The following is a 13,587-nucleotide window of genomic DNA, read 5'->3' as shown; positions in this document are numbered from 1 at the left end:
AACAAAACTGAACTGGTGTGTGATTGACAGAATTGTGTGTATAAAGAATACAGTAGTGGGGAAAGAACGCAGCCCTGAGGGGCGCCTGTGTTCAAGCTTTTTGACTGTGAGACAAAATCACCCCTTTTAACCACTTGCTTCCTATCACATAGAAAGTTGAAAATCCATTTTCAAAGTGATGTTCTAACACCTAGCTCCTGTAGAGTGTGAATCAACTTTACAGGGACAATGGTGCTGAACGCAGAGCTAAAATCCACAAAGAGGACACGTACATATGTAGATCTTAACTCCAGATGTTGAAGGATAGAGTGCAAGCAGAGTGAAACTGCATCGTCAACACTCCTATTAGCTCTATAAGCAAATTGGTGAGGGTCAAATTAAATACTAGACAGGTGTTTACATATCAGACGCTCAAACACTTTCATAATGACAGAGGTCAAGGCCACAGACCTATAATCATTAAGACCCAAGATTCCACTTTTCTTTGGAACTGGTATGATCACAGCATATTTAAAACAAGCAGGCACAATACCAATTTGCAGAGACCAGTTGAACATAAAAGTAAGGACAGATGTTAATTGATCTGCACAGTGTCTTCAAGTAGCAGTCGTTATGCTGTCATTCCCCGCCGCCTTCCTGATGTTCTGCTGACGGAGCAAGATTCTTACATCATGCTCAGAAATAGTGAGTGGAGGGTCACCCAGCTCTCTATAACAAGGGGGGGGGGGGGGCTGGTGACTTCCACTGTCAAAACAACAGAAGAAGTCATTAAGCCTCCCAGGCAGAGAGGGGTCATTTACTGGAACATGGTGTTTAATCTTATAATCAGTAATGTCCTGCAGCCCACGCCAGACACCTTTGATGTCATTTGCATATAGTTTATTTTCAAGCTTAACTTAATAGGAGGCCTTGGATTTCAACACAGCTTGCTGAAATTCATATTTCAGTAGTTTGTATTGTACCATATCACCACTCCTAAAAGCAGCCTGTTTTTTCTTGCATAGCACTCTCACTGCATTATTAAACCAGGGCTTACTGTTATTAAAGACATAAACAGCTCTTGTAGGCATACAAACACTCTCACAGAATTAAATATAGGATGTAACGGTATCAGTAAAGATGTTAATATCCTGACCATTAGACCAGAAGTTACTCCATACCGTGGAATCCAAACAGTCCTGTAATGTGTCTATGGCTTGTGGGGACCATTTCCTAAGCAGTTTGACAGTAGGTTTCGCCACTTTTAGTCTCTGGCGATATGTATCCCATGTACAGTATATTATAGGGTTTTGCCTTGGTGGCTGAAGAGGGTGTGGAAAAATAGGTGTGGTTGGTAGACACTCTTCTGAACATTTCCTACAAAACATTCACAGTGGCCTATAGTATAGTTTTTGCTCTATGATGCAATATGTATCCTGTGTACAGTATATTATAGTGTTGCAATAGGGGAGAAGGTGGAAAGTATAATGTTGCTGAATTTAGCACAACAAGCCCATATATAAGTAATGTTCACCAGCAAATTAACAGGAATTACATCATCCAGGAATCATCAGTTCTTTTAAAAAATATGACATTTTCACAACAATAGTTTAATCCATTTCTCAATTCGCTCCACCTTAGAATATTATTCACCCTTTTTAAAGTACTATTTAAACAGCATTTCTCTTTAATGATTAAAAATGTTTTTTAGGTATTCCATTTATTATATATATCTTTACAATATACACTAAGGAAAGCGCCAAAATAGATACATTTAATATTATGATTAATATCGCGTTTTACCTCTGACTTTTATTTTGAAGGCAAAATCCGAAAACCGGAAGTCTTATTGTTGCTACGGAATCTAACGTTGCCAGCATGACGCTACCAAATTGGGCGAGTAGATTATTTCCTTCTCGTGAATGTGCACACGCTCTATTTTCCACTGTTGCGACTTAATTGCTTGTTGAGATGTTTGCCCTTCACTCCGTTGTTAATGTATTCTTCATTTCACAAGTCTAAGTTGAAGAAAAAGTTATTTATTTGTGTCCTTAAGACAGCAAAAAAAATATTACGTTTTACGCATTTTAGTATAGAAAATAAATCGCTGTTTGTTCGCGTGGGAGACACTTGTAATGTGCAGTTTTCTGTTGGGCTATATATGTTTCAAGTGTATTCGTCTATAAACATACTCATTTATACAAAGCAGTGGCGTAGGTTTCATTATATATAGGTGGGACCCACCCACTTTTTGAAAATTGTATTTTGTCCCCCTCACTTTTTATCAACAGAACTCTAATATCAGAGATGCTCGAACTCTGTGCTGTAGGACGGTGTGGAGGCAGGACCGTAAGCAATTGCGTAAACCGACACTGACTGGCTTTAGGACCACGCAGCGGCACTTTGCTTTGAGGTAGCTGCTGGAATGTTCATGCACGTTGCTGGTTACAGTTAGAGGAGTGGAGGGTACGGTTGTAGCTGGAGTCTATGTTCTCTAGCTCATAAATGTTTGGTAATCTAGCTGGCATTACCCAGTTTACTACATTCCCATAAATTATAAATTAGCTAGATAATTAGCTAATCTGTCAAATAGTTATAAAACCGGCAACCATGTTAATAGTGGTGTAACGTTAGGCCAACGTTATATATTAGTGTCAGTTGGGAAATACATATTAACTACCTTGCTAACGTTTTGTATTCTAGTTAGCAAAGTCTAACATTAACACTGTTCACTAACAGCTTTCACCAGACAAGAAGCGACCTAGGTTGGCCATACGGGCGTTTATTTTATTTTATGCAAAGACAAAGTGAGACCGCAAGATAGCTTTGAGCAATGTTAAAAGATATAGGTAGAAACTATCTTGGTTAATAGTTGATCTCATGAAGTTGCATGCTACATAGGTAGCTGCATTTGACATTTCAACCTAATGTGGACCTTATAGATCAAACATTGCTATCAGGTTCTGCTGTCGTCAATCTAAATCAAGCTGTTTGTGTCATTCTTTACTGCATTTTAGCAGGATCACGGTCACTGTGATAGGGGTGCCTGTCACAGCAGGGTCAGACTGCCAGGGAGAAAAGGTATACTGTGGAACTGAGGTGAAATGTTGTTGCATAGCAGTAGTATATAAAAGTGGATAACTTAAACAAAATGTATGTTATACTGTGTAGCCCATATCTTGAATGTTCATATTTATTAGCAGAACCAGAAGGTGGTTGAGTTGACCAGTATTGTCAGGCCAGAGAGTTGTGGTGCTTGGGAGGTGAGGTTGTGAAATTCGAGTACAGTACTGGCAAAATGTAAATCACATCAGCTACACATTGAAATACAGAGGTCTGTGTAGTAGCTCTTTTTACGGAAGGCACACATCACGCAATATCTTAACTAAATGAAATGGCTGAAGGCAGGACATTTCCTGTTTATTCCAGCAGAATCAAACAGATGTTGTGTCCACCAGTGCAAATATGTCTGATGGTGGTAAGGGACCTTCCCATGTGAAGTTGCAATCATTCAAAAAACTTGAACCACAGTCTGTATAATACAAAACAGTTTTTGGTTATTTTTCTGTATTATGTTGATATACTCTAGGAAGACGAGCAGAATGTAGTCATTGCCAAGGATACACCTAGCCCTGAAGTGGTTAGGGAGATGTCAGAGCAGGTCACCACAGAGGCAGATAAATCATACCAGCCAAACACAAGCCTTATCACTACACAGAAGCTGTCAAATAAGACACTTTGTTTTCAAAAGAGGTGGTTCAAAAGATTCCAAGGGCTCCACTACAGTCCTCGTGTGAATGGAGTGTTGTGCTTCTACTGCGCAAAAACTTTCAAAAGCTTTCTTTTCGTCTTGTCTTCTCGTCTTTTCACCAATTTTGGAGGGACGTCCAGTCTCTGTTGTGCCATATTTTCTCCACTTGATGATTACTGTCTTCACTGTATTCCATGGTTTATCTAATGCTTTGGAAATCCTATGGTACCCTTCAGAGGCGTCGCTAGGATCACAATACATTCAGGGCTTAGCAACCCCCCTTCCCCGACAGAAAGTACTGGGTTTTGAATGTAGACGCGGAACATTTCGATGTACACGCTACACATCTACATTGTCATAATGCACAATCTGAATTATAGATGAATACGAGGTATCGTATAGCAAGCACCTGGTATCAATAATTGAGTGGCCCCAGACAATTAGTGTATGTGTGTGGAGGCAAGAACACAAGAGGGGACACAATACCAGGACCTATAAGGTTAGGATATAGAATACACTTTGGTGTACACTTTTGGTTTGGTCTAATATAAATGTGCTGTTTAAGACAAAGACATTTGGAAAGAACAAGACGAGAGAGAGTGATGGAAAGAGGGCTGGACATCTAGGAAAGATTTTTTGAATAAACAAGGAACGCTTCTGCCCCTGATTTCCCCTGGTCCATTATTATTCTGCCAAAGAGCCGGAAGCCAACATCTGAATTTAAAAAGAATTGAAGCAGCATTCACAGGTCAAAATTAGATTTTTGATTTATCAAGAATTTTGCTTTTGTTGTTGGTTGTTTGGCAAACAATCCAATGAAAATGCAAGAAAGTGGAAATTCTATTGTACCCTTCAGAGGCGTTGTAACCTTCCAAGGTTAAAAATACTTGAGGTGGAACAGGAAAACATTGTTAGAGGGAACGATGCTCCTCCAGGAAACTGTCCACAGAAGCGGTTGTACATAGACTTCCCACTATTTTTAAAGCCCTGCGCCAGATAAAACACCATAACAATACTAAGGCAAAGACGGCCTAATCTGAAGCCACATTTCCAAGCTGGAGGAAGTTGTAGATGAGTTCCTCTCCACACAAAGTATTCTGAGTTAGCCAAGGATCTCAACACGGATACAGTCCTACCATTCCTCATTGCTAATGGCACTGATCCAAATCTAACGATTCTAAATATAATTTAAAAACCATCCCCATCAGCAGCGCCTGTGCAGAGCAAAGTTTCAGCCGCCTGAAACTCATCCATGTACAGGCATGCATCAATGACTATCCAACCTCACTTTGCTTTGTACTGAGCGCAACATTGACACTGGCAAATCCAAAGTGGCTCGCAAGTTTGCCAACATAAAGTAGAGGAAGATGCAGTTTTCGAACGGGACCTAGATTTGTATATAGTTAGTTCACATGTTGGGGATTTTACTTCGTTCTATGGCGTGCAAGGTACTAATAAATGGATAAGATGACATTACAACACGGCTGAATTGGCTGAGCAGAGACAACCTGGTAAGTGAAACATTTATTGGTCTTTATGAATAGGTCTAAGGAAATGAGTCAGAATGTCATTACAGGCCCTCTTACTCATCACCTATCAACATGTGGGGCAGACCGTGTATGTTTTGTTTTATGTTGCCAATCATATTTTGTATTTGTAGACGGCTGTCTACTTTATCTATGAATCTGGGCCTATTTGTCTGCTTAACAGGTGCTTTATATGTTTCAGATGATAAATTCTTGATGGGTGTTGCAATCTGTGGTGCTGATGTGTATTGTCTTTTCATTCCTTTGTTTCCCTGTGCCTTTAGAGCTACTCCCCCAAACATCAGTGAACCACCATACTTTGCTGTGAGGATGGTATTCTGTTCACTAGAGGCCTTGTTGACCCCTCTCCAAACATAGCGCTTATGGTTGTGACCATAAAGCTCTATTTTGGTCCCAACACTCCAAATTGCAGTGTACCAGAAGCTGTGAGGCGTATCAAGGTGTTGTCGGGCATATTGTAACCAGGCTTTTTTGTGGCATTGGCACAGTAAAGGCTTCTTTCTGGCAACTTGACCATCCAGCTCATTTTTGTTCAAGTATTGTTGTATTGTGCTCCTTGAAACAACCACAACATCTTTTTCCAGAGCAGCCTTTATTTCTCCTGAGGTTACCTGTGGGTTTTTCTTTGTAATTGTTCTTGCAGTTTTGGCTGAAATCTTTCTCGGTCTACCTGACCTTGGGTTGGTATCAAGAGATCTGTTGTGGACTTTTCTCTAACGAATGTATTCTCACTGATTAAAGGACTGAGAGTCCCTTATTCAAATTAGGAATGTGGGGGATAAGGTATTTGCCTAGGGCGAATCATTGACTGGTATCAGCTGGTTATAAAGGTACTCATTAATCTGCGCATCTGTGTAACTCATCAGGGCATCTAATGTCTGTCTGGGTTCGGTTGGAACTCTTAGAATTGAAGAAGTTACCTATGGATGAAGGAGAGCTTGTTCTTTGTTTGAAGCCCAGGACGTGATAGAACAAAGGGCATGTGTTTTATTGACAGAGGACAGATGGGCAACAACTTACCACACCCCTTTTATTTGCAAATAATTAATAAACTGTTAAATTGTGCCAAGAGAATTTTGTCTCTGTACTTCCTCATTAAAGAGTTCTGATCGATGGAATTGCCATCACAGATCCCTGAATTTGCCACATCTTAAGTGATTGAACAGTACTGACTGGCATTTGCAAGGCTTTGGATATCTTTTCATATCCTTTTCTGTCTTAAGTTCCATTACCTTGTTACGCAGGTCTTTTGACAGTTCTTTTCTGCTTCCCATGGCTCAGTATCTAGCCTGCTCAGTGCATCCACGTGAGAGCTAATAAACTAATTGACTATTTATTAGGGGTGTGCAAAGCAGCCAGTATTTGTATCTGTATTTGTTAAGGTGGAAAAAGTATTTGTATTTGAGTAAAATTCAAAATAGGTGTAAAAATTCCAGGTTTCTTTTGCGTTACACTTCTAATTTACATTATAGTGTAAGTATTCTTTAATTAAATCTATTATAATAATTATGGATATGGAAATATTGGTTGATATTTTTCCATAAATCCAGCAATGAACATGTAACAAGGAACGTCATTGAAAAGAAAATAACATAACAGCCATTACCTCATCCATGGTTAAACCAACAAATAATAAATACCATTTGTGAACATTATGAACCCCACCACCACCCGTCCTTGTTGGAGGACGCTGAACCGACAGAATGAACATGTAATAAGGAACGACATTGAAAAGAAAATAACATAACAGCCAACTTATCCATGGTTAACCAACAACTAATAAAATACCGAGCGCTCTCTGTTGCTGTGTGGAGAATGGAGATGTGTGGAGCAGCCTGTGTCAGTTACCGCTTTTATTCCCCCGACTGAACGTCACTCACTCATCTGGGCATGTACTGCGGTCTCATGAGAGAACGCAGCTTTTTGATGTAACGGTTTTCTTGTTCCCAAATACAAAGATTTTCAAACAAATATTAAGTATTTGTTTGAAATAAGTATTTGTAAAAACCACGTTATTTGTGCCTTTCCGAATACCGTATTCGGGTTTGGCTCCACCCCTACTATTTATACACAGACACTAACATTCAAGGGTATGTGAACTTTTGATCAGGGCCATTTGGGTGATTTCTGTTATCATTATGATTTAAAAAGAAGCCAAACAACTATGTGATAATGAATGGCTACATATGATCACTATCCCTAAATAAGATATGATCAGTCATATTTTCAAAATCAATGCCAAAATGTCACAATTCCTGCCAGGATATGTAAACCTATAAGCCCAACTGTACATATTGTGACATTGTCCACTCAACCCACAATCCCAGCTTCTCCTCCCTGGTGAAAATGTCCATCCAACCTACAGTCCAGCTTCTCCCCCGTGACACTGTCCACTCATCCCACAGTCAAGCAGTCGTGCTTCATGTGCGTATGTATACCAATACTTTGTGTCTGGTCATTTGGAGGCCTGCTGTGTATTGTTTTGGTTATGTCCAGTTGTTAAGCTTCTAGATTTGTCTCATTATTTGTCAGTCTTTTGATTGTTCCTTGTTTGTCCCAGGGGATAAGGGAAAGCACTTTGGAAGTGTTTCGGCAAGAGGTCCTTGGCCATACATATACCCATAGAGAACCTCTGTCTATATACCCCAGGGAAGACCTGAGCGGCTCACTCCCTGTATTTATTTTAGCCAGGGAGGTTAGTGGTTCTCTGCAGACTAGGTACAGTAGGCAGGGGTTATTTAACTTATGGTTTCTTTGCTTTGGTCCCACTCAGCCCCTTGTCCCACCTTACCCTATTTGGGTTCAGAAATAAACCTTGTTTGAACGGTAATTCAGTTGTCCGTCAATGTTCACCCCCATGACCCTCCCAGCTCAGCCACCTGGCAGAGCCCTTCTGTATGATGGGGTGTCATGGTCCCCTCCCCCAAGAGGAGCGCGTAACATCCCCAGTACAATAATTAGTAGACTGATAGATCAACTGTACCCTTAGTTTTAAAATGAAATATTAAAAGGACCCTTAATTAAACAATAAGACACAGTAGGATAAACTGTGAGAATGTCACCAAGTATAATCTAATCCGGTTTATTTAATAATATATACAGTATCTCACAAAAGTGAGTACACTCCTCACATTTATGCAAATATTATATTATATCTTTTCATGTGACAACACTGAAGAAATGACACTTTGCTGCAATGTAAAGTAGTGAGTGTACAGCTTGTATAACAGTGTACATTTGCTGTCTCCTCAAAATAACTCAACACACAGCCATTTATGTCTAAACCGCTGGCAAAAAAAAATCACAAAACCTTTTTTTATTGTGTCAGTAAATATACATTGATTGACAACAGCAGTTGTCACAAAGTGCTTTTCAGAGACACCCGGCCCTTGGTACCCTATGGGGATTTCGGCCGGATTTCACTACTTGGACATTTTGGGTCCTAGATTCATTTCTGTAACAGATACAACCTATTATGATGTATCCTGGTAATAACAACCCCTCTGGCTACAATAAAAACACATAAAAACAGACTTCTGGGTCACTATTTATAAAACTCATCTGTTTGAAAGGCAAAAAAAAAAAATCGGAAAAAATTTCTGCCATTCAGCATCAAGATTCTTTTTTGAAAGCATTATGAAGTTTTGTGTCAATGGTATTTCCTCATACTTTCATGCCTTTACTATCAAATTACACTGTAATTGGGTTGAAAATAATGAAATAATGAAATAATAGAAGGTAAAAAATATAGGCACCCCCAAAAAATTTGGTTCTTCTACCTAGAAATAAAACACTATAAAATGAAAGATAATAACCCTGGGTGTAATGACGCACTAGATCGCTAGTTACGTTTGGACTTATATATTATATATTTTATAAACTCAGAAAAATTACCAACTTCTTCCCAAAAACTCAAGAACACCCCCATACTATGTGGACTAAATATTTATTTTTATATCATATTTATAATACAAACGATGTATTATGGTTCAAAACATCATATATAGTGATGTACACCCTTGTAATCCCTATTCTTGTCTACACATTAGCCTTTCTAAGATGCATGTTCAATGGCGTTGCCTTGTGAAAATTTTACAAATAATATACCATTGGAATCGGACGATTATGGCGATTCTATTTTTCTGAATATTTATGCAAATGAGCACTGTCCGCGGAACCGCGGATGTCGACTTTGTATGATACCCCAAGGAGCAAACCACAGTGGTGTTGAATTTCAGTAGCTAGGAAAAACTCCCTAAGAAGGCCGAATTTTAGGACGAAACCTAGAGAGGACCCAGACTCAGAGGGGTGAACTGTCCTCTTCTGGATGTAAACAAGGAAAAATCATCATGTTATCCAGAGCATGCCTCTTCAAACAACCTTTACTAATGCAAGCACATCAGCAGATTCAAGAAGATAATTAATTCTGTGTATATCCCCTTAGAAAAGCTAAGAAAGCTATAGCAGTTTCTAGTGAAGCGTTGCATAGCCTACAGGCAGAAGAGTTGGCCAGAAATGACAGCAGCCTCAGGTCAAACTCACCTGTGTTCGAACAAGATATGAACAGCCTATTAATTTACCGTTGAAATAGCCTACATTCTGCAATGTGAATTATCGGCATGCAAACTGTGATACTTATATTACAAACGATGGGCCAATGTAGTGAAATATACATCTCCGGAAAAAATTAAGAGACCACTGCACCTTAATTTTAGCCTTTCGGTTCCTCACTCAAAACCTTCATGACTTTTTTAGAAAGGAAAGAAAAAGGTGCAGTGGTCTCTTAATTTTTTCCAGGGGCTGTAACTTGCCTTGATAAAAAAAAAAAACGATGTTGTTGCATCATTTCAATTTTACTGTTATCCTATTGAACTGTTGACGTTTTATTAATTCAAATTATTAGACACTCTTTCTCATGATAACATTTCTCATGAGTAAATCATAAAACCCAGTATTCAGAAATTAAAACAGAAAAAACGGAATTAGGGAAAAAATAAAACATAGGGCCCTACACTTTACAGTGTCATGCAACTGAAGTAAATCTTGTTAATGTGTACATCTCAAATTTGGTTCATGTAAAGCCTTCCACATCACATACATCTGATGGGGCTGAAATCGGTGTACTAAAATGAGTTCCTTGTAATAACAAGGGTCGTAGGCATCTACCTTTTGGGAGCGTATGTGGAACCCGGCAGTCCTGACCCCGAAATGGGACTCCGGCCCAAGACCAGCCTTTTGCAGACATATTCCCATGTAGACGTCATCAATTGGCAAAATGGTAATATTATGGGACATTTGGTAAATGACCATCGCCGTATATCCAGAAAGCAGGAAACCCCCTCCACCACAGTAAGGGGGATATGAGTCTGACTCATGAACCTGCACTGGGATATAATATTTGCTCTGCACGTTTCTAATGGGTCCAACATATTGGATTAAATGACCTGAAAAAAGGTGGTTGTCTCCACTGTTGTCTTTGAGGCTCTGAAGGAATTCCACCATGTTGTCTGTGTTGGCAAAGATATCGTCGTCTCCGTTGAGGAGAAATCGAGCCTGGTGGCAGTTCTTGTCCATCCACTGTAAGAACAGAATCTGCTTCAGGGTGAGGTTGAAGAAGGTGTCATTGAAGTCCCACTGCAAGATGTCATTATGCTCACGGTTCTCCAGTCTCAGAAGCTGGCTGAGCTTTTGCTTCTCAAAGCCTGTACCTGTTGTTCCCGATAGGAATACCCGGCGAATCCACACTCCGTTCTGCAGTCTCTCTTTGGCCCAGGTTTTTCGTAGTACTTCGCGGCGGTCGTAATTTAAAGGGGAGCTTTTTATGACCAGCAGAAGGAAGACCTCAGCAGACTTGTGCAGGCCTCCACATTTATTAGGTACATCCAGCAGCATTGGGAAGTGGCGGCAGTGACGATAAAAAAGGAAGTCTTGGATGTGACCGGGCAGGGAGGAGAAACCTGACACATTGGCCGCAGATTCATTACGTGCACAACGGTCCCAGGTAAAAACACCTGCAGTCTCTGTGGTCTGAGGAGTGTGTTGATAGGTTGTTTCCTTTTTTTGTATCTGGACATTGTCTGAGGTTTCATCAGGAAGTATGTCGTCTTCACTAAAAATGAAGACTAAAAACAGAGCACTGATGACAAGTAGAGCTGCCGCCACACCCAAATCCGAGGACCTTCTCATCCCTTTCATTCTGTAAAGATACAAAATGTAAAAAGTGAGTCACCTATTTACCATAATTTCCCGTTTATACACACCCCTGTTAAAATGCCAGGTTTTTGTGATGTAAAAGAATGAGACATAAATCATGTCAGAACTTTTTCCACTTTCCACTGCAACGTTTTCTTAGATCCGGATGCAACTAAGAAAATGTCAGGAAAATCCTACTAGAACAGCTGAACTTTATTTGTGATTAATCAGAGTCACTTTAAATGATGGCAGGTGTGTAATGACTTCTGTTTAAAATGAGCTTGAATGTGATTGGTTAATTCTGAACACAGCCACATCCCCAGTTATAAGAGGGTGTGCACACTTATGCAGCCAGGTTATTGTGAGTTTTTTAAAATATTTTTCCCCCTCAAAGATTTAAATTTGTTTTTCAATTGAATTGTTCACCTTATAGGTCACATTAAAGGTGGAAAAAGTTCTGACAGGATTTATCTGTCTCATTCTTTTACATCGTGTGGAATCTGAGCATTAACAATTACAATGTGAATGTACGTTTCATTGGAAGGGAATGTGCCTAGATAATGAGAACAACAGAAACCTCCCTGTTTAGATTTTCTCTCTGTAGGTTGCGCTCTATGGGGGTTACTGTCTTGGAAACTTGATCTTTGCTAGGTAGACACACCCTTCAATGTAAAAAACAGCTTGTAACCAACATTACAGTGAGAAGATAATGGAACGTTCACCGAATGACATCTGTGCTGCAATTCTCCAGTAAACTTGAGCAAACTTCTCCCTCGATTTGATACAGGTTCTACATTATTTGACTACTATTTCTAACAATCAAAAAAACCTGTCATTTTAACAGGGGTGTGTAGACTTTTTATATCCACTGTATGTGTGCGGTTAGTACTTGGGTTTGTATACACACAAATCTATAAAATGAATGGTGTGGTTTATACACAGTGAGGGATATAAACAGGGAATTGTGGTATTGTCATTTAATGCTCCAGTTGGAAACTGTCAAGATGGCTTACAAGTGCATGTGCCTTAACATACCTCAACATTTGAAAAAGTTAATAAAGCATATCCTGACACAGTGTATGATTGAAATAGGCAGACAGCATTATTAAATAATGCACCTATATATTTTGTTAAAATTTGAATCTAACATGGAAAGCAGGAATTACATATACTTTCATGGGTGACCGATGGGACCTTTCTGAAGTCGGTACTCCTAATGGGCAATGACTCATGAAAACAGTCTACGGTTGTGTAAAACAAATACCAGATGCTAGTTAATCCATTTGATGGTCAAGAAATAACAACTGTTAATGATGTTGCATTCAGGCAACCCAACTGGCACAGTCAAAGCAATGCAGCATGTCTTAGTTCACTATTCATAAGTTCTGGGTGGCCAACACTTTTTGCTCAGTATTTTGTTTTCAGCAAACTATTTTGTACATTTTCATTAACTTATAAAATTCGTAAATTTTATGGTAAAATTATAATGGTTTCTAATGTATTATTTCCTTCCCAGAGTTATTGACTCCAGAATGACAGTCTACTGTATATCCTAGTGTACTGCACAACAGAGAAAATCGTCAATTTGGTACGCAGAGAGATATACAGTAATAGATAAACAAATGTCAAATCTCACCTTCTGTAATCTTCACTTCATTGATCTTCAATGGCCTTAACTGAATATTTCAATGGCCTTAACTGAATATTTCATTGGCCTTAAGTGAGATATCCCTCCTCTCAAAAATCCACCGACTGCAGTCAGATATCTCTCTGTCGTCCCGTTGAAAACCTGATGAACATGTCTAAAAAATTACCAGCTTACCAGGATATATGAAACGCAATGTACATGCATTGTCTTGGCACAAGGTTCTGCCTCTCTGAGGTCACTGACTGACATAACGTGATTGTGTATATGATACTATCAACAATAACATCACTGTAATATTATTTACAGCAATCCCTATGCCAGGCTATGCTAATTTACAACTGAAATCTCTAAGGCTTAAGCCACTTTCTCAAAAGGTATATTTTACACAATGTGAATTTGGTGTCAATAATAAGATCATCTGTACCCTGAGTTTTAAAATGAAATATTAAAATGAGCCTTAATTAAACAAT

General features: G+C 39.2%; 1 protein-coding gene across 1 annotated transcript; it reads right to left on the bottom strand.

Annotated features, from left to right (window-relative positions):
• Positions 1–10,035: 10,035 nt before the first annotated feature.
• On the bottom strand, positions 10,036–13,306 carry LOC105007499 (N-acetyllactosaminide beta-1,3-N-acetylglucosaminyltransferase 3). The gene is made up of 2 exons (XM_029118559.2): positions 13,106–13,306; positions 10,036–11,473 (listed from the first exon to the last, which is right to left on the bottom strand). Exon 2 carries the CDS (start codon positions 11,470–11,472, stop codon positions 10,324–10,326), a length of 1,149 nt encoding a protein of 382 aa, XP_028974392.1. The 5' UTR covers position 11,473; positions 13,106–13,306; the 3' UTR covers positions 10,036–10,323.
• Positions 13,307–13,587: the final 281 nt, after the last annotated feature.

This window comes from Esox lucius, chromosome 14 (genome assembly GCF_011004845.1).
Source record: "Esox lucius isolate fEsoLuc1 chromosome 14, fEsoLuc1.pri, whole genome shotgun sequence".
Lineage (NCBI taxonomy): Eukaryota > Metazoa > Chordata > Actinopteri > Esociformes > Esocidae > Esox > Esox lucius.
Note: the sequence above shows the minus strand (reverse complement) of the source record. Positions and strands in the feature narration are given on the sequence as shown.